The sequence below is a fragment of the Mycetomoellerius zeteki genome, unplaced genomic scaffold (genome assembly GCF_001594055.1).
Source record: "Mycetomoellerius zeteki isolate Tzet28-1 unplaced genomic scaffold, Tzet1.0 scaffold149, whole genome shotgun sequence".
NCBI classification, from domain to species: domain Eukaryota; kingdom Metazoa; phylum Arthropoda; class Insecta; order Hymenoptera; family Formicidae; genus Mycetomoellerius; species Mycetomoellerius zeteki.
This window is the reverse complement of record NW_017256436.1, coordinates 318,272-339,498: the sequence shown is the minus strand read 5'-3', so window position 1 is coordinate 339,498 and position 21,227 is coordinate 318,272. Positions and strand designations below refer to the sequence as shown.

Here is a 21,227-nt window from a genome sequence, read left to right as displayed (position 1 = left end):
TTGCTTTTAATTAATCATGGCAGTAAATGATTAATCGTATAATAGAGACATAATACATATAATATACAATAATGTGAACTAATGAAGATGTAACTAAACGCTTACATTTCATTAAAAAATTCGGATTATAATAGATAGTAGTAGTAGACTTTTATGTCAAGCCAAATATATGACATATTTGATATATGTAATTTAATTAACTTATCAGAGTTGTTCTTTTTGTCATCATTTGAGTTATAATTAAATAAAATCAGATAAATACACATCAAATAATCATATTTCATATTTAGTAAAACAATGACGATAATTCTTGACTAATTTTTTTAATTATGAAAAAGATATATAAAGAGATAAATAATATGTGAAAAATATCTAATATCATAATTTAAAATAAATATATAAGAAATCATGAAGGAAGCAATAAATAACATTTGAATTAACGTCAAAGAATTTGTAAAAAAAATTGAATTTATACATTTAAAAATGTTCTAGCTAAAATTATCTAATTTTCGCGTATACAGGGTGTTTGGAAATCAAAATACTACAAGAAAGTTTTCGAAAAATTAAGTAAAACAATTATTTGTAAATTTATATTATAAATAGTAGTTTTTGAGATATAAGAGTTTAAATATAGTCAATTACAGACAACGTTTAAGAATCGGCGATAAGAAAACTCATTTACATTTCAATTGGGAGTAGATATATCTGTATTCTACCATGTATTGTTTTGTCGAAGAAATATTTTGTCACAAAACTTGTATTGAATGTTTTATAAAGCTATGAAGCCTACTAAAGAGCCAAATTTTGCAATTTGAACCTTGAAATATTATAAATAAGATTATCTGCACTTCAGCTACACTACAATACAGATCGAATGAGATTAAAAATGCCTATTTTGCGTTTTTGTTTAAAAAGTCACTCTTTAGCAAGATGTAGGCAATTCTCTTGATTATAAATATCATAATTATATTATAATTTTCTTAATATTTTAGCCGTAATTGGGACAAAAGAAATTTGTCTTCGACAGAAGTCTTCATCAAAATTTTAACAATAACTTTTTGACTTAATTTTCGAGCTCTTTTGCTATAGAAGTTTTTTCTCTGCATATCCGCATTTGTTGTAGATGGAATCTGACAAAATGTTTAAAACAAATCTATATAAACCAGTCCTTCATTGACTTCTCAATAACGTTTCCGAAATATTAAGGCAAATTTTGCCTCTCGTCGCATCATTCTTCCTAGAAATAGGCGAATAGCATGACGAATCGAGTTCATTTATTTTCAACTAAAGAGTCTAAAGGGAGAGCGGCGCCAATAGAATCATCTAACTCTTTCTATAATTGGCTGGAGTAATAAACAGGCTTTCTGCTTAGTTTATCTGAAATAATTTTTGCTCATGTGATTAAATGGCGACTCTCTTCTACATAGACTCTCTGTGCTCAACAAGATCAGGTACCTGCTCAAGTGCGATTATAACTTGAATATTTCCAATTATCCGTATTTACATATTATATAATGAAAAAAATCATTAAAACGTATCATTTTTTTTCCAGAAAATTCGATAAGATTTGGCAAACTGAGAAAACAAATATTTGAAGAGACTAAAAAATTTGAACAAAGCATCGGATAATTAAAAATGTCAAATGCTCCTAATGTATTTATAATTTGAATATCCCTAATTACTATTTGTTATAGTAAAGGAGCAGCACCAAAACACACTGTATATGAGCATTGATACAAGTGCGTTTCTCTCTCTAAAAAATTTACTTTAATAACAATCAATCTATTGTTTAAATTTAAAACGATTAGACAATACGTATGTCAAACTTTTCTTTTGAGCATATATGCTGTTGACTTTAAGAGATAATCATAGGACATCTCTTCATCTATGTGAGGCCTCCTCCTAATAGATGCATCATCTTCTACATTGTCTGTCAAGAAAATATAATCGCCATACATAAAGAAGATAAAATTTTGATACATACATGTGTATGATATATTAATTAATTATCTTACCAAGATCGGCGTACTTGGATTTACAAAACGCTCTGCGACCACCAAAAGATAGAGTATATTCAGGTAAAGATGGATTATCATTACCATGCTCCACGGCTTCATAAGCATCGTTGTTGTATAAAAAAGTGATAAAACCGTAGTTTTCGCTAAAATAATATCGCAGATTGTAGAAATTGTAGGAATTGTAGTATGAGGATAATATAATTTAAAAAAAAATAATGAAGTGTGAATATAAGTGAAGATACATACCCATGTTCACGAAAATGTACACTGATATCTTCAACAGGTCCAAAAATTTCAAATCTTTTACGTAGATCAGATTTGGTAATTCCTTCGTCTATACGTCCTACATATACCACTCTTCGTTCTTCTATTTCTCTTTGCTTTTTTCTGTTGTGCCAATCATCGTAAGTTTCGGAATAAGAACCTAATGGTGATCCACTAGAGACAAATTATAAAAATGATGAAAGGCTATATATTGACAAGATTTTATTAAACATATACGGTTATGTATGATGGTTATTCTTAACATTGAAATGAAATCAATTGAAAAATTTATTTTCCAAATATAAGTTCTTCATTTTCTCCTAATTTTTGTAAAATGTATATATTTCTATATATACTTTATATTAAATTATAACATAATTATATATAAAACTATTTAATTATACATATAATTATAATCTTAATACAACACAACAATTGTGGAAATAAAATCTTCAATTGGCAATTAGAACGCTATTTAGAATTGGGTATAATGTAATAAATTGTATAGTAAGAAATTCGTTAAATGAATATTCGTTTCAATGTCAATAGAAATCGCATCTTTATATCTCGAAAAATATGTTTTACCTATAACATCTATTGGCATGGCGATTGGCGAAGGAATGTCTCTCATATTTATCATAACTTTTTTCGCGTCTCTCATATTTATCATAACTTCTTTCGCGTCTCTCATATTTATCGTAACTTCTTTCACGATCCCTACTATCCTTTCGTTGATTAGACCATTTATTTCTTCGAAGATTTGAAGTCGAGGGAGACCTATTGGCATAATTTTTATGAGAATTTTAAACATTTTTATTCAAATTGATTTCGTTTACAAATTAGTGTATTATCAATTTTATTTATTATACGTATAATTCTGATTGGAATGAATTAGTTATATACCTTGATCGTTTAGAATAAAACCGTTCAGAAGATCTAGATCTGGATCTGGATCTAGATCTAGATCGGATGTCGGATCGAGATCTAGAACGTGAATACGAATGCTTTGATCTCATTGAAATAGATGTGGGAGACGACCAACTGCTAGTTGAGGTGACAGAGCTGCGTCGCGTGCGATGACTTATTGTTCGTCGGCTACTACGTCGATCTACTCGAGATCTACTCCTACTCCTACTCCTACTTCTACTTCTACTGCTACTCCTGTTTTTGCTTCTGCTTCTGCTTCTGCTTGTGCTTGTGCTCCTTCTACGTGTACTAACACTTCTGCTTCTGTTCCTATTTCTTGTCCTGCTCTTACTTCTACTTCTCCTTCTGCTTCGATTTTCACTTTTGCTTCTACTTCTTCTTCTGTCTCTACTCCTACTTCTACTTCTACTCCTGCTACTGCTACTGCTTTCGCTTGTCGTACTCCTGCTTCTACTTTTTGATCTAGATCGACTCAAACTGTGAGAAACTCTTTCGCAGGATTTCTGTTTTTTATTCTTTGTACTTTTCTCCCTATTGTGATATTGTACAAATTATTATAATATAATTAGAATGCAAAAGTTTTCGCAATTAAGATTTCACGATGACTTCTTTCAAGAAAGAGGAAGGACCAAAAATATTTTAAGGATTAAATATTTAAAACTGACCAGGATCTTTTCGAAAGATCTTTTCTAAAACGTATGTGTAATTATTGTCGTAATATCATCATATTGAATCATTATTTTTAATATAAACAAATTATAAAGCAATCTTTTTACTAAATTATTTGCATTATTGTGGTTTATTTTTGACATATGAAACATTCGAATAAGAAGATTCATCATGAAATCCGATAAATTTTAAGATTAATAATAATAATATTTAATACCTTACCTTTTTGTGTTTTTCACCATAATTTTCCCATCTTCCTCCTCAACATCTACTGATTTTAAATATTCAAAAATATTTTCGTCCGTTTCCGTTTGTACATCGCGAGTAGGTGGTTTTGGCTTATTTTTTTCTTCTTGTATATCTGATTCCTTTTTCCAACATGGCATAATTTCTCTCTCACACCAAAACGTATCCTTTATTTCTTGATCAGATCTAAGTAATGGTTTCATAGTTGAAGCATGATAAATATCCACTAGTATAGTTCGAGATGATTCTTTCATTATCATGGGTTTATCATTACGAGATTTATCGTTCAGTATTCTTTTTCGATATTCTAATACACTAATTTTGACACGAGATGTCTTGTCTTCTTCATGTGGTAGCGTGTCTTGAGTATTTTGTACAATTATATTTTGTACTTCATTATTTGAATTATTCATAGTGGTTACCATATTTTCATTAGAATTATTTATCGAGAATTGTGATTGTGATGCGTTTGGTGGATTCTTCAATACGGAAATATATTGCGTTTTAAAACTTGTTTGTACAATATTCGTTTTAGGTAATACATGTTTCTGTGATTGCAGGATGATTTTTCTAGCTAAAGGTGAACGAATAGAAAGAAGAAGAGGTTTGACGGTTGGAGATGCGTTTGAAATATTTATATTTCTAACAGATGAATTATTTAAATCGTGGGAGTATTTGAGAGAAATCTCTTTTTGACAGTCTTTATGATCATTTTCGAGCCAATTATCTTTGATTTCATTTTGTAAGACTGCTGGTTTTCCATTACCGTCACACACATTAGCCAATTCCAAATGATATTGTTCATTTGAACTGTCAGTATTATGTCTTTCGTGTTGGTTCCAATTCTCATTTTGGCTCGATTTTAATGCAGATGTATGTTTTGTAGTTTCTAGTATACATAAGTATATTTTAGGTCCAGTTTTTCATTACTTGGTTAACTTGTGGTTAGGCTTAATCTAATGTTTTATCCAATGGGCTTCATCTGTGATAGGATCATAGATGAAGCTTATTGGGTGAAATATAAGATTAAGCTTAATCACAAGTTGACCAGATAATAAAAAATCGAGCGATGTCATTAATTAGGATAGTTTTTTTATTTTCATTACACTTATATCCATCGTACTTACTGTTGCTATTGGTACGAAAGCTCTTGGTACGAAAGTTGTCATTATTGCAATAATCGTGATCCAACTGTACCAAAGTTCTACTAATAGTTCTACTCTTAGCATCATTCAATATCTAAAAAGTGTTATAATTAATGGTGGATTATTTTACATCAAACATTTTGCAATAATAGTCGATATGTGAAAAATAGATGCGCGCACATACATATTCAAATCATGTCACAATAAGGAAAGGATTCTACTTACTGTAGAGTCTATCTTCAAAATCTTGTTACAGGAAGCTCCGTCTTGCATTCGTGTACTCTTACGTTTACTACTTTGTACATTTAGCGTAGCAGTTTTCGGACTAGTTTTTCTACGTTCTGATAGCTAAAATTCAACAAAATAATCATAATTAGGTCATAATTATACTAACCCACTTAAATATTAAAATATTTATTAAAATAATATTTATTAAAAAATAACCTTTGTTTTATTGATTATTTTTTTAGGTAAGATTGAGGTCTGTTGATTGGAAGCTTGAGAAACGGATTTCTCCGATATGTTAGCCCTGCACTCTTGAGTCACTTGACATGTTTTGTTTGATCTCATGTCATATGTATGATCATTTTTAACGATCGATTTATTGCATGGACTTGGATTCTCGCAAGCCTCGAATTTTTCCAACAAACTCTTTGCATCGTGTGCTTCCAGTACTAATAAAAAATAAATCTTAGTAAAATGTTATAATATTAATGTTTACTTAATAGTTTGATATGAATCTAAAATGATTTAATTACTTGGTATTTCATCTCGTGGTATCGTTTCAACATCTACACAATCTTCTTGCTCCTCTGCCTTAACTTTTTTAATTGTTATTGTATTTTTAATTGCTATTATATCTTCTTTCGTTTTCTTTTTCCCTTTTGCATTTTGATTTTTTGTCTTGGTATTTGCTTTATTTTTATTTTTTACATAAGACAATACAGGCAGAGTGTTATTTGTTGGAAACTGAAATATTTCGTCCTTTATTTCTTGTTCAGTAAAATTGTCTTCTTCAATCTTTACTTCCGTTTTTACGGTATTATCAAATATTTCAGATGTAGCTCCTTTTAAAATATTAAAGAGAAACGTTTTATGTTTTATCAAAATTGACAAAAGTTGACAAAAAAAATTTAACAATCATTGATTACAAACCAGTTTCTTGTTTTTCTTCCTTTAATATTATTTCACAAGGCTTTTTATTTATTTCAATCATATCTTCATATATATATATGTTCTTGGTAGGTGTCGTTATGTAGTCCTCATAAGATGATAATGACTGCAGATTGGAGAAAAGCATTTTATTATTATATTGTATAATTCTTAAACAATAGAATTCATATACAGTATTCATTAATTACAAAGAAAAACTTCCAACCTGTAGCGAGTTTGCAAACAGATCTTCAACAAGCCTAGTTGCTTCGCTACTAAAAAAAAATAATTAAATGTATTTACATGTTGTACATTTATCACAATTATCATATATATATATATATCTTGAATAAAAATGGTATACTTACTTTTCTCCAATATTACAAATGGAATTGTACACTGCGTTAAAATTTTCTGCTGAAATATTCTCAACCATATCCATCAGCCGTGAACTCTGAAATTTTTTATAATGCAAATAAATGTTTATTAATAAAGAAATAATCATATTTTTTTATTAATTAAAAATATTAATTAATATTTTCATTAATAAATATTTATTTGCATAATAAATATTAATAAATTTTTTAATTTTTTTTCTCATATATTTAGCTGTATATCAATTGACATTTTTGTAAATACATCTTTATGTTTAATTATAGTTTTAAGAAGTAAATGTTTTTGCATTTTTGATAAAACAATTATAATTTTTATTATAAAATTTTTTTAAATTAAATCATAGTCCATTCATTCCTAAAGAGATTTAAGAAACTAAAGACCGGTACTTTCAAAGAAAAACGAATCTAAAAATAAAAAATATGATTTTACTGGAAAAAGATTTTGTTATTATTTGACATTACAATCTTTCACATCTTTCACAACGATTTATTTTCCTTTTCATCATATATGTATAATGTATATATATATATATAGTATATATATATTTAATTGTTAATAACTTTTTGACTAAAAATGTGCAAACGAAAAATCAACTTGTTTCGAAATATGCAAACGATAATATAGCGATTGAAACTAAATAAATTTAATTTGTTCGTGGTTGGCAGACTAATGTGAAATTACCCACTTCAAAATTGTTTTTTCAGTAACTTTTTTACCAGAAGTATGCAAACGAAAATTCGAAATCAAGGTGTCCAGCAAAATCTGGCTACTCAATTCAAGAATAATTTCAGGAAAAATCCTATAATTTTTACAAGATTTATTCATCGATTAATTTTCATCGGTTCGCGCAATATTATATGGTTTGTATTCAAGCCAAGATTCTATATAAATGAATTAAAACTCTAACAAATTTAGAATATTATTTATATTGTTTTATAAATAATATCAAATGAACATTCATCACAAACGATAATTTCTCTATTATATTCTATTTTATAACAGTAGATAATAAATCCAAATTTTTTTATTAAATTATAGTTTGTGTTGAATGTTTGTTTGATATTATTTATGAGACAGTAAATAATATTGGTCCAAATTTGTTTTCATTTTAAAATGTGTTATATAGAATCCTGATTTGAATTCAAAACACATATAATATTGTGCGAATCACAATAAAAATTAATTAAGTAATGAAAATTAATCGACATGGAAAAGTAAGGGTTTTCTGGGATACATTAAATTCCAGGATTCAAGGACATTTAAGGATGGACACTTTGAAAGAATTAAATTTCTTTTTAAGAATTTAAAATTATATTGCGATATATATATAGTTGATAGTACACAATTCCATGAATTAAATTAAGTTGAGACACAAAAATAATTTCGTATTTCTATTATATCTCAGCATAGTTTTAATTCAGAGAATTATGTCACATGATTTTAATTTACTAATAAGAATCGAAATTCTCTTTAGACAGTTTTTAAGAGTTTTACATTAGACGAAATTTATTTTACGCTATTAAAAAGTAAAACGGTTTGCTTTAAACATATAATCGATTTAACATATTTTTATTCAAATTATAATTAGTTTAGAAACTCTCGTTTTAAATTTCTCAAAAATAACAAAATAAGTTACTAAGATCCGATTGCACCAACGTTACTTTTTTTTTTTAAGTGAAGCTTAAAATTTCCCTTTCTTTTTTTAAAGCTGAGAGAGAGAGAGAGAGAGAGAGAGAGAGAGAGAGAGAGAGAGCCAGAAAGGAAGAGAGTTTTGAATCTCGCTTAAAGTTAAAGTAATATTGGTGCAATCGAGCCTAAGTGGTTAGAATTCAGAATTGACACGCAGGTATAAGACCTTTGTGTTTTTTTGTCTCTTTGACCATTACGGTGGATTTTCCAAAGTTTTGAATATAACCGACATTGTGTACAGAGGGTACAGAGTGACAATGGAAATTGAGCATTTCTATTGTAAAAGAAAGGAAAATTTTGCAAACGCTTCTTTTTTAAACACATGGTCAGTCAATATAATTTGCAGCAAAACGCGCGCGTTCTTAAAAACATAATCTATATAAAAAATATTACATAGATAAGCCTATACCTTGCAACCTACCAATCTTTTATTCACATTTTAAAAATAAATTTTACGTTATTGTCTATTTAAAAGTATATACGTACTTTTTTTTATCAAGATTTACTTAAACACAATATTAAAATTAGAATACACAACAACAAGGATCGCTTATACGAATCAACTAACAATAAGTACGAGAAACGCCATTCAAACTTCAAAGTAAGATATTGGAATAAAACATGTATATTTAAATAATTTTTGTCTCTCAGATATTAGATTGCGCGCCAATTTTATACTTTTGGTTTTGCATCAAACTGAAATAATAATGTATTCCTTCCAAATTAAATTAAATCTTCAATTTAATGCCACAGGCATCTTAAATCTTACTTAAATACAATTTTAATATTATATTTTTTAGAAGAAGTTTACAAATATTAATATATTTTTTGACCTTTCAGATGTATATAACTTCTTAAAAAATATTTCAGAAAATTATTATTGAATGAATAGCAAAAATAGTACTCACATAATAGAAATCATTTTTAAAAGTTTTAATGTTTAGCACATGAATTAAGGTTAATGAAGTGAAGTTTTACAAAAGAATCTACAAATGAATAAAAAAGAATGGACACCTAGAAATTTTATCTATGTTTACGCATTCTTTTTCATTTTATGCTTTTGTAAACTTTACAATTTTTCATGATATTTATTGTCAAATAAAATAAGAACTTTATTTAGGTATCTCACAATTGCTTTCCAAACGTTTTTCCTTTTATGTTCTAGATTTTAATAACTTTCACCGAGAACCTTCATTATTACTGAAATCTTTAAAAGTATGTTTTTAATTATATCTAGATACTATTTAGATAAGAAGAAACCTGAATGATCTTATATACTTCATTGAATTCATCCCGATAGTGATTATTTAACACACAGACCTAAAGAAATAACATTTCTTTTTATAAATAATTTAAAATGTTATAAATAATTTTAAATAAGCAATCAAAGAAATTACGGGCAAAGTATATAATTAAGATAATTTTTATTTTATCAATAGAATATTGTATTTTTTTTATCTTAATAAGTGTTGATATATAAAACAGTGTTTTTAAAAATTATTCAAACTCTTAGCGAGTATAAAAATTTAAAAATGATGAAAAAATATTTTTATCATAATATTATTTAACAGAGATTCTTTTCTCATTTCAAATTAGAAAATTTCAAAACATGTTAGAGTGTTAAAAAAAAAAAGAAAAGTGATTGAATATGTAGTCCTCGTGTTAAATAAAGTAGGCAATGCAACGCAACTTTCGCAAATTTCGAACAAAAGTTTCTTAATTGTCATTATTAAGTTTATTTCCGATCTTATCTCAATGTTTAGGAAAGTTTAAAAGTTTAACCAGAAGTTAAAAAGAAGAATATATACCTAACTATACATAAAGTATTAATGAAAATGCTAAAATAATCGTCAATAAATGATACTTTATTTAGTCCGCTTCTTTCAATGTAAAATGAATTTTAATTTCGACTTACTTTTTATCTTTTTCTAATTCTAAGAAAAAGATAAACAGTAAATTAAATTAAGATTAAAGTTAATCTACATTGGTAGCAATGGATATTAATCAACAAAGAATATGTTTTATCAAGATTATATTGAATAAATGTTAAGATTTGTTAAAATCTTAACAGTTAAAATATATAAATAAATAATTTATTGTTTCCCCCCCGACATGCAACAAAATTATATGCAAAAACATTATGCTAAAATAAATGAATGTCCATTAAAATTAAAGTGTAGTAATAAATGAATATGGAAACAAATTTCCTATTTTCCGGAAAAAAAAAAAATTTTTTTAAATGATTTAAAAAATTATCTGAAAATTATTTTAAAATGTAATAATTATTTTTAAAAATATAGTAATTATTTTCAAAGAAGACTAAAAAAATTTATTATAAATAACATTATAACAGCTTTTTTGCAAAATGTAACAATTTTTTTTCAAAAACATAGTAATTATAAAAAACGTAGCAGTTATTTTCAAACATATAGTAATTAAAAAAAATTAACAATTACTTTCAAAAATATAATAATTCTTTTCAAGAAAGACTCCTGTTACGAATAACGTTATAGCTTTTTTTGCAAGATTGTTCCGCCACAGACGGTATTTAGAACAAGAAACTAGCTCCATTTCTTGAGTAAGATCAAAATTATTATGATAGACGAAATCATTTTTTTTTCTTGACGTTATCACTGGACATTCATAAGCGCGTTGTTCAAGTATGTAAATATATAAGAAATTTACCTCGTCCTCAGCTAAGTATGGGTAATCGGGAAATAATTCCTTGGGAAATGTATCGTATTCATTTCCAATCGTACGATTTCCAGTTTCTATTGCAAAATTTCCAGCTTCCATCGTTCAAATCGTTGCTTGGCACTTGTCACTTCACGTTACCTGCGGTACAAACGATACACTGAAAAATACTAACTGAGCAAGCGGCTGACGCGAGCAACTTCGAACGCAATTGGCACGCTAAGCCACGCGGCTTTATTCTAGGTTATGTTATACCGAGGGGTAAGGGAGTGTGACGGGAACGCACGTGTGCGGCTCAGGGACTTGACATTCGACTTGAAACGCGCTTTACGTGGCTTTATGCGAACGATAGACGATCATGTACGGGCACACGGGATTACCCGAGGGTGGCGTGGATTTTGCAACGTGAATCGCGTCCACGTTGCGGTCAGTTCGCCGCGCCGACGAACCACTGTGCCGTGGCACGGATCGAACCAGCTGTGGCGGCAGAGATCGCCGATCGACCGCGATACCGTTATTCTATCGTCAAAACAGAAAATAAATTCGCAATGATGACACACACTGTGGCGAACTTGCACGACGCGACTGTCGAGAATTCAACGTCTCCGATAATATTCCGGATGGACGGAGGGAACGCGTGGCTGCTCCGAAGATACCTTCTTGAAGTCTGCACATGGAAATTGGAAGGAGAGCGTCTCTCTTTACGTCTGCACGGCGGAGAGAAAGAGAGACGCGTCGTATACGCACGCGTACACGCGCCCGTAGTAGGCGCGAACGTGTCTATGTATTCGCGGAATGAGTGAAAGGAGGAGAGACCGGAGAGAAAGAGAGAGAGAAAGAGAGAGAGGGAGACAGAGGAGCCGGCTAGCCATGCTTGCCCACGCCGCGTCAGACCACCACGCCTCCGGAGACCAGCGGCTGACGTTCCGCGAGAATGCTGTTCGATGTGATTACGTCGGATTATGCTTGGAACGTGATTTCGTGCCGGATTTCGATGCTTTCCTACGTCGTTCCGATTGATAAGTTAACACCACGCGGCAACGCGTGTCAGTAGCAAGCCCTACGAACCTCGTCGAGCGAAGGAGTCACGGTTATCTCAGCGGTATTTAGCAGGAACTCGACGCTCGAATAACACCACGTTCGCTTAATACACCGCAACGCAGCACGAGCCGACACTGATGTCCGCGGAAAATACTGCTGCTTGATACGACGAGCGAATTTCGATCGGTAGTTCCAACGGGAACACGCGTACACGTGACTACCACGTTCGCGACGACTAGTCTCGAGTCGGAGTCTCTCTACTACTACACGAACTTCGTTCACACCACAAGCGTACACCTCGGCGCACGTATAGTACGGTACTACTGCACGATGCACACTACTGTGACCGACGTCCGTACCACGCACAACTCTCACGAGTCTGATCTGGATTTCTGGAGTCTGCTAGCGCATTTCGTATTCGATGGTCACTCACACAATATTATACTCTTGTATTGTTGTGTGCGCACGCAGCTTGGAGCAGCTTGGAGCGAAGATTTTTCCCGCGAAGATGGGGTAGGTTTTCGAATCTGAGTTCCAATAGCATTCACGTTTCATTGAAATGAGTGAGACGAGTGAGACCCACATCGACTGGTAAACTTTTCTGATTGGTCACAAGTAATGTCCCACTGATGGCCATTCCTAAATTTTTACTGAAAAGAATGAATCCCGGCTGCCCATTTTGAACGGATGAATAAAATTGTCTAATCACGACCACTGAATGGTTACTTCCGTAAATGAATGATATTGTTGAATTTCTAAATAAAAAAAAAGAATTTGAATGGGAAACATTAAAAAAAAAGCACGAAGTTCTTTTATGATTAAGAAATGCATGAGAATAATATATATATAAAAATAATAATTTTTAATAAAGTTATATACTTTATAGGCGGTAATAAAATCTCTTAATTTTTTACATTCACTGACTTATGTCTTATGACTTGAATATTAATACATATTGCGAATGTAATGGAAAACTTTATCACTGTTTATTGCAAATGCAAAAGCATACCGCGATTATTTACAAACATGTCACAAATAATTAAAATATTAAAGTTAATAATAAATACATAAAATATAATAATTAAATAAATATATATATAAAAAAATATAAAATATAATAATTAAAATGTTAAAATTATTACAAAAATATATACTTCAAATTCTTTAACTAAAAAGTTTAGGATTATACGAAGATTATACTAATTATAAGGTTGGTTATTTTAAATAATTTAAATAACTTAGGAAAAATAATGTGACATGTTACAGTACTATTAATATATACCCCCCTAATATATATTATATATTGATAATAATTATCAATATTTACGAATAATATGTAAGAAATAATTAAAAATTTATATATAGATTCATAGTTTTCCAAGGATCGTTTTTTTTTATTGTATATAATACGAGTTCATTAAAGATGATTACATGGTTAATTTTACAAGTATTAAACAAATGCTGAAAGGAATATATATTATACGCGAAGAAATTCTGTGGAGTATTACCTGCATGTCTACCGACTTTCGTTTCTAACTGCAGCGGTAGTCCACAGGGTGCCGCTGGCAAACTGTAAGTTTCAAAAGCAAGCTATTTGAACAACAATTCCTAAAGTTAGATGTCGCCTACGGCAAAGTACGAACATTTGCCTGCGTTTATTAAAGCATATAGAGAAAATGAAATCAATTAATTGTTGAAAATTATATGAGGCTTGTAATTTTGCAATTTCGAAATTATTCGAATGACTATTATTTATTTAGATTTACTTGAATTATATTGTGTGCATAAACGTTGCTGAAATAATCACGAGATGGCATTATAAGGATTGTAACAGAGATTAAATGTGTAAATTCATATATATAGATATTTATTATACATATTTATTTTGTTACAAATTCGTACAGATTTTTTTCTGACGTATTTTTCTTGAAGATAAATTTTACAAATTTCAGCACTTTATGTTAATTAATTAAGCATAATCACATTGATTGTTGGCTTTATTTCGTAGCACGTGCTTCGTTCATTATTTATAAATAGGTATCTATAATATGCCGATAGATTAAATTAGTCACATATGTAATTAATGAAAGAATTGCTGTAATCTAAAGATATTTAATTGTCCTACGTTACTAGAATATCCTATATCTTGTGTTAACATGATTGTAGCATAATTACATATTTGCTCATTATTTGAGCAAATAAGTAATTATGCTACAATCACGTTATCTAATCAGTCTTTCAATGTAATTTAGTTCATAGATTAGATTCTGTTATCGCTATCTTTGGAATGCGTCGAACATTTAAAAAGTTTCAATCCTTAATTATTCCAGGAACTGCAATATTAAGTTCTCTCAAATGAATGTCTGGCTGTATATCGCTTGAAAGATCAAAGCGACTTTTGGTATAAAACTACGATGTACAATTTATAGTTAGTATATAACTGTTACACAATTGTTATGACGTTATATATGGCTTATAATAAATGTTGCAAAGTTTATAGTGTTTTATTAATACGTGCACACACAGTAGAAAATTAAAAAGTTTTACAAGCCGTTTATTATTTTGAAAACTGTTAGAGATAGCAATAGAATCTTTTTTCCTTTTGTGCTTTGTTTCGCGTTTTATAGCTTTAAAACTTTATGGCCTTTCACGTGTCGCCGCTGCCAGATTCCTTAGATGGAAGAGGGTAGGCAAGAATGCACACCCCTCGTTTTTTTGTTACCATAGCCATACTCACTTCATAAATCAGTTGTCCGTTTTCTAGCAAATAAAAATACTAAGTCTAAGAGTCAACGGAAAATGAATATTTTAAGAAGAATTTTTATGTCTTTCATTATACATTTTGTTATAAAATATGAATTTCCTAGTAAAGTAATTAAGTTTTGAAAGACCTTGATTTAATATTTTTCTTCGCAGACCGATAAAGAAATGATTGATGACTTATATTTTTTGCCAGGTATAATTATCGTTTTTTGAAATCTTACCTGAATGCATAGGTTTGAATATCTAGGTTTGAAGCTTTTATATTTTCTTGACATAATAAAAAGAAATTCTCAGGTATCCGTAGGTATTTTATCTTCGAAAATCCCCAAGGAAAAGAAAATACGAAGAGAAAATGCATTTGTCACAAGTATTAACCAGGTAATCCAGATCAAAGTACCGCAGCTGAAATCTTCAAATTCCATAAATGAATTTTCTTCTTTATTGTTATTTATTATTATTATATAACTCTGGCATTTATAAATTTACATAAACGATAAAGTAATTGTCATAAAATTTTTAAATGTGTATTACTTTTTGTATGTGTATTATAGTTTTATAGCGCATTTACTACAAAAGTTATTAAACGATATACTTTTTTATTTTTTTTTATATGTAATACAAATTTTTGTTCAATTAAATAAGAGAAATTTTATTTTTCGGTTAAATCAGATTTTAATATTTAAATATTTCTATGTAAATTTATATACATACCTGATTCTGCAAATTGCACATCGAAATCTTTTTCTTGAAACGCAATCATGAGCAGAAGAATAGTAATATCACATTTTAAATTAACAAGTAATTTAATAATTTTTGTTAATATACATCTTTATAAGAATATTAATAATCTGATATACAATGACAATCTTGAACCTACAAATAATTTATTGCGAAAAATATCGCTTCAACCAAGTTTTAAACCTTGATCTTCCGTATTCCGTGCGGGCGTCTTCACCATTCGACCACAGAAATAAATTCACACAGAAATATTTAAACACTAAGATCTGCTTCGACCGCGAAAAATAGGATTTCTCTTATTTAATTGAATTTATTCTCAGTCTGTTATAGATTTTTGTATTGTAATTTTTTATTTTACTGACAATGAGTAATATTTATTTTAAATGTTCAATTTTTTATATTATTATTTTATACAACTGCTGAAGACTATCGTAAAAATGCATGCGAAAAATACTAGTAACGTGATTGAATTTTTTATTTTGTGAAATGCTGTTATACACACATATACAAACACACAAGCGTTGTTGTGATACTTTCTTTTGTCTTCTTATTCAATTTTATATTTTAGATTTTTAATTAATATATATATATATACATACATAAATAAGGAAAATTAAGATTTTTTTATTGCATTTGCAATTTTTTAATTTATTTTTTTTTAAAAAGAAAACAAAATACTTTGATTTAGTGAAGCCTGATTAATAGTTACAATAAAAACAAAAACAAGCATATTATTACTGGAAATTTTGAACATAAAACAGCAGAAGTGCGATCGCGCTTCTTCTCAAACGATTAACCTTAACATGTAATGGAAAAAGAAGAAAATATTATATTGTTTAACTGTATCAGCGTGGAGATATTTTCTAAAGTTAATATTTCTATTTTTACAAAAAAAAAAATCAAGCTTAAATGTCATTCCTATGATATCGTTCCTATGATAAACAAACTTATTGTTTTAGGATTAATAATACATATATTGTTTTATGACAGTATGATATCAATATTTAATAAGGTTTAAAAATTATTAAATTAATAATGTAATTTTTTTATTGATAAGACTAGATTAATCCAAGAAACTGCATCATTGTTTTTATCGTGAATATTGCAAAATTTGCAAAAACCAGTATTGTAAATAAAAAAATTTCCATTTTATGGAAAAACATTAATATAAATGGAACATGCGGGTAATCGGTAAATATACGGGATCCAAGTGCATCTAACAACGTAGCAAGAGATATACATCACATATTGTTCGCACTGTGAGTACTGCGCTCACATTTCACGACGCATGTTTTAATCCGTTAGCATCAAGGATAGAAAGACGCAATCTTAAGCTACATGTGTATATACAAGTGTACATGTAACTGAACCGGGAACCAAATAGTTTCAACGGAGATCAACAACAAGCGCTATTTAGCAGAGAATATCGTATACATATGTGTTATATTCGCGTATTTATTATTGAACTTTTTGCTAATAAGTTTTATGTTTTTGTGCAACTGCACTCACGTATTTGCATTTTCAGAGATGTAAAAACAAAGGTAATATTGGCAAAAACAAAGGTATATTGATAAATAAAATTACACATAAAATTGTTCAGATAATTTTAATGTATAATAAATATAATATCTTAATAAAATATATTAATAAGATTAATTTAATACACATGATAATTTTGATCCTTTATTATATACGATGGGTCATTCATGTCCCGGATTAATTTTCATCACTTTTATAAATACTATTCAAAAATTATTAAGTAATTCTACATATATATAATATACATATATACTTAACATCTTAAGAAAACATTTGTAAAGTAATGTATTAAATAAAAGGAAAAGAGATAGGAATTGATTATTTAGTTTCTAGTATTTCAAAGAAAGGAAATACGCAGATCACAGGTGACCCAATCGTATATACTAAGGATTAAATAAAAGCGTATGTGTGCCGCGAGATATGTGAATATGATAAATGTGTATACAAATAGTATATTCTATTGTGAACAGAAAAATCACTCTCTTTTTGATAAATTTCCGTCAAAGTTAATCAAGGTCCAATAAATTAACAAATAACCGGATGACATATCATCCATATGGGGTTTAGACAATAAAAGGAAGACACTAATTGTTAATACATTATTGATTTAAGCATGCATGTCATCCAACAATAGACAGGCACCATAAATTATACCATTTACACTCGATGTGGAATCGTTGGAATTAGCGTGATATAAAATAAACAATTAAATCTATTATCTCGTTCTTATATTTAATTATGCCTCTTCAAACACGCGCATTCTTCGTTCAATCATTTTATTACGTCTACATTTTTGATGTACGAGATATTTTTTAAAACAGTAAATATGAGATATTTTTTTTCTTTCTCCGTAATTCTTACCACTTTTATCGTAGATAATTTATATAGATAATCGTAGGTTTGTTTTCTGTTCCTGCACGAGGATTGCACTAGAATTGAACTAGACTGAACTAGTGCAATCCAGAACTGACGAGTGTAAGCGTGCAGGCAAGGAATAAAAAACATTCTAGTGCAAGATAAAAGTGGCATCTTATATTGTTTACATGGAAGTATTAGATTCGTGTGATGAAAATAAAAGTATTAATGCAATTCCACTATTAAAAAAATTCTTAATTATAATAAAGATAATGTTATACAAAATATTTTTGCATGTAGGCTTATTATCATTTATATTTTTTTATCGTTTTATTACTCATAAACTCTCGCATTATTTGTACAAGATCTGTTTTCTACGGCTGAACTAGTACTTGTACTGCTACTTACACTAAGGCTGTTAAAGTTCTTGCACGGCTCATCTTTTTTCCTTTTCTCTCTATGCTGGAAAGAAAAAAAGAAAAGATGAACCGTAAAAAAGTTCAGCTAAAAATAACAGGCCTACTGATTTCAGACCTAGTGCAGCCAGTACAGTGAACTCGTGCACTGAGTTCTGTTGCACTGGAATAAAAAACAGCGTCACTAATGCCATTTTGGGGACAGAAAACGCTTTAGTGTACACTTTTTGTACAACCAGTGTAGAAACAGAAAACAAACTTCATATATTATATATCCTGTATGTCGACTGTTAGTAGCATAACAAAATTTTGGCTATCACTACACCCAGAGAAAGGTTTCTTCAATTCAAAGAAATGTTTTTTTGCTATACGGTTAAAGAAAAAATTTCTTTGATTTAAACGTAATTTCTTTGATTAAACATTATTTTTTTTAATTCAAATAAAAATATTTATTTGATTTAAAGAAATTATGTTTAATCAAAGAAATTACGTTTAAATCAAAGAAATTTTTTCTTTAACCGTATAGCAAAAAAACATTTCTTTGAATTGAAAAAATCTTTCTCTGAGTGTATAAAACAAATGGAAGAATTGTCCCATAATTTTCGTAATATGTTATACTTGGAATGTTCCAAAATTTGTAAATCAAAATGCCACAACAAGAAAGAATCTCGAAAAAATAAGTTAGTAAAAGTTATTCGGAACAGTGGAATATTCAGAAATGTTTCCTCTTTTGAATCTAACAGTTTTCAATTTTGGACTCAGCAAAAAATTAGAAAAAAATCACAAAGCTTAGATAATATATGTAGGGTCTAGTTACTTTAAATATATCAAACGTTTATGGAATATATTGCGAAATTCTATTTTTACACGTAAAAGATTGACTCAAACAAACTACCCAATAAACTCGAACGTCGGCCGATAGACCGAGAAATAACACGGTGAAGTAAATCGGCGAATTAAGTTTTCACAACTGAACGACCAGTGACCACGCGAAGGGTAAGTATTGGAAGAGTATGTATGTTTCGGCTTGCGCATGATTTCGTATTTATCGAGAATGCCATTTTCCAGACTTGCCGGTCTCGCCATAATCGTATTCGTTGCAACGACACTGTAAGAAGATTCGAACGACATGACGTCAACGATATTGCCTGATTGATATGGATCAAAAATTAAACGTGTACAACTTCCTTTTTTTTGTAAACTCGTTACACGAGTTAGAAAAGTATGATAACAAAATTTATAAAAAATAACGACTTATCGGTGTCAGATAGTTATATCGCGAAATTTCCGATGTTGAGATCGTTACACCGTAACGATCTCATGCTCGCAACAACAACGTTTGAAAACTCCTGTTCGGAGTAGAAAATCACCAACACTTTTATTATTTACTTTTTTCACGAACTTTTCCCGTTCTAGTGCCTTACGATTCTCCGGATGTGTCCTGGATATACGTCAGATATGCCGGATACACGATATATTCTCAATCTGCTGGTGGAACGACACACGATATCACATCAATGCCATCAGTGTTTCTTTAATTATTGATCGCCGCATTTTAGCTGTTAAGGGAGAATCGCGCTATCGCCGAACTATCGGAAAGTGACTTGATCATTACTTCCTCCAGAACGTGTGCGAGCGATACTATCTTCTCGATGCTTTTATCGGCGCTACTAACGACCACCGGAAGTGCCCGACTCTCCGTCCACCTGTGTTTTTGGCTTTTGATGGTCTATTTCCATGTAGCTGCATGCACACAACTAGACTGAACGCGACGACCGACGCATCACGGATTTACGATTACGTCATTACTTTAAAGATACGTCTCGCGGAGTAAAGAAAATAAAGCGCGGAAGGCAAATTGAATCGCCGTAAAACGCTCAGCTTGCTCGCTAATGATAAATGTTGTATACTAGCAAGATAGAAAAAAAGATACGGGGAAGGGGGTTGAAAGAAACAGATTACTATCTCTAATCATATTTTCTTTTATGGTACTATAATTTAATTTGGGCCTTGGCCTCCTCTAATTTCTGTCTTTATCCCTCTCCGTCAAGTGCCTTTTCCATCATCGTATAGTTTTTGCACCTCCTTTTACTGCCTTCTTATCTTCTTCGAGGTCTATAAATCTTCTTTTATTTCTTTAATCATTTAGAATTCTTTTAGGGTTTCTGTAATCGTAATCCTATATGTACATAATCTGAATAATAAGCTCGTCTGTTGTGAAACGACCCGGTAGCAACGTACCAAGCATATCGTAAATGAGGAGAAGATAGGAGGTATAAACTCCTGGTACTGTGTTCCATTTAGGAATAAAATTCAGAGTGAAGGAAAAGAAGGAGTAACCGTAAACCAGAAAGAATGTATGTAGAATTCATTTTGTTTGTGGAATAATCAGACGAGTCCAGAATGCTGAAATCTCGAAGCTTGAAATGATACACGTGCGCGCACATTCTACGAGAGAGAATGACTATATTGACCCTGAGCTTAGCAAGTTTGCCCTTTTCGGCGCGGTCGCTTCTGTTAATTTCATCTGTAGTGTTAGTGTCGTGACTTCGAGCAATCGGGGTACACACGCTACGATTTAGTGGTCGGCCCATTGGTAACATCGATCGCGCATCTGCTCAACATAGTTCGCCGGGCGGGGGTGGATGGGATAAGAGTGAGGGATGGAGCAAATG

General features: G+C 30.1%; 1 protein-coding gene across 2 annotated transcripts; it reads right to left on the bottom strand.

Moving 5' to 3' along the window:
• Window positions 1–1,617: 1,617 nt before the first annotated feature.
• Window positions 1,618–12,484, bottom strand: LOC108720235 (serine/arginine repetitive matrix protein 2). Of its 2 annotated transcripts, XM_018444124.1 has the most exons (15): window positions 12,269–12,484; window positions 11,192–11,341; window positions 6,790–6,875; window positions 6,648–6,696; window positions 6,425–6,548; window positions 6,028–6,336; window positions 5,714–5,943; window positions 5,495–5,617; window positions 5,252–5,363; window positions 4,101–5,013; window positions 3,186–3,740; window positions 2,868–3,059; window positions 2,265–2,456; window positions 2,016–2,161; window positions 1,618–1,930 (listed from the first exon to the last, which is right to left on the bottom strand). In XM_018444124.1, the coding sequence occupies exons 2-15, from the start codon at window positions 11,300–11,302 to the stop codon at window positions 1,821–1,823; spliced, it is 3,252 nt and encodes a 1,083-aa protein (XP_018299626.1). In that variant the 5' UTR covers window positions 11,303–11,341; window positions 12,269–12,484; the 3' UTR covers window positions 1,618–1,820. The 2 variants fall into 2 exon arrangements, with proteins under 2 accessions (XP_018299626.1, XP_018299625.1); XM_018444123.1 differs by lacking the exon at window positions 12,269–12,484 and having other exon boundaries at window positions 11,192–11,849.
• Window positions 12,485–21,227: the final 8,743 nt, after the last annotated feature.

Excerpts from the sequence above, each read along its gene's own strand:
- LOC108720235 (XM_018444124.1), bottom strand. The coding sequence starts at position 11,302 with ATGGAAGCTGGAAATTTTGCAATAGAAACTGGAAATCGTACGATTGGA. Across the intron at positions 6,337-6,424 it reads GGAAGAAAAACAAGAAACTG|GAGCTACATCTGAAATATTT; the intron begins GTTTGTAATCAA and ends ATATTTTAAAAG. Across the intron at positions 5,364-5,494 it reads TTTTGAAGATAGACTCTACA|ATATTGAATGATGCTAAGAG; the intron begins GTAAGTAGAATC and ends AACACTTTTTAG.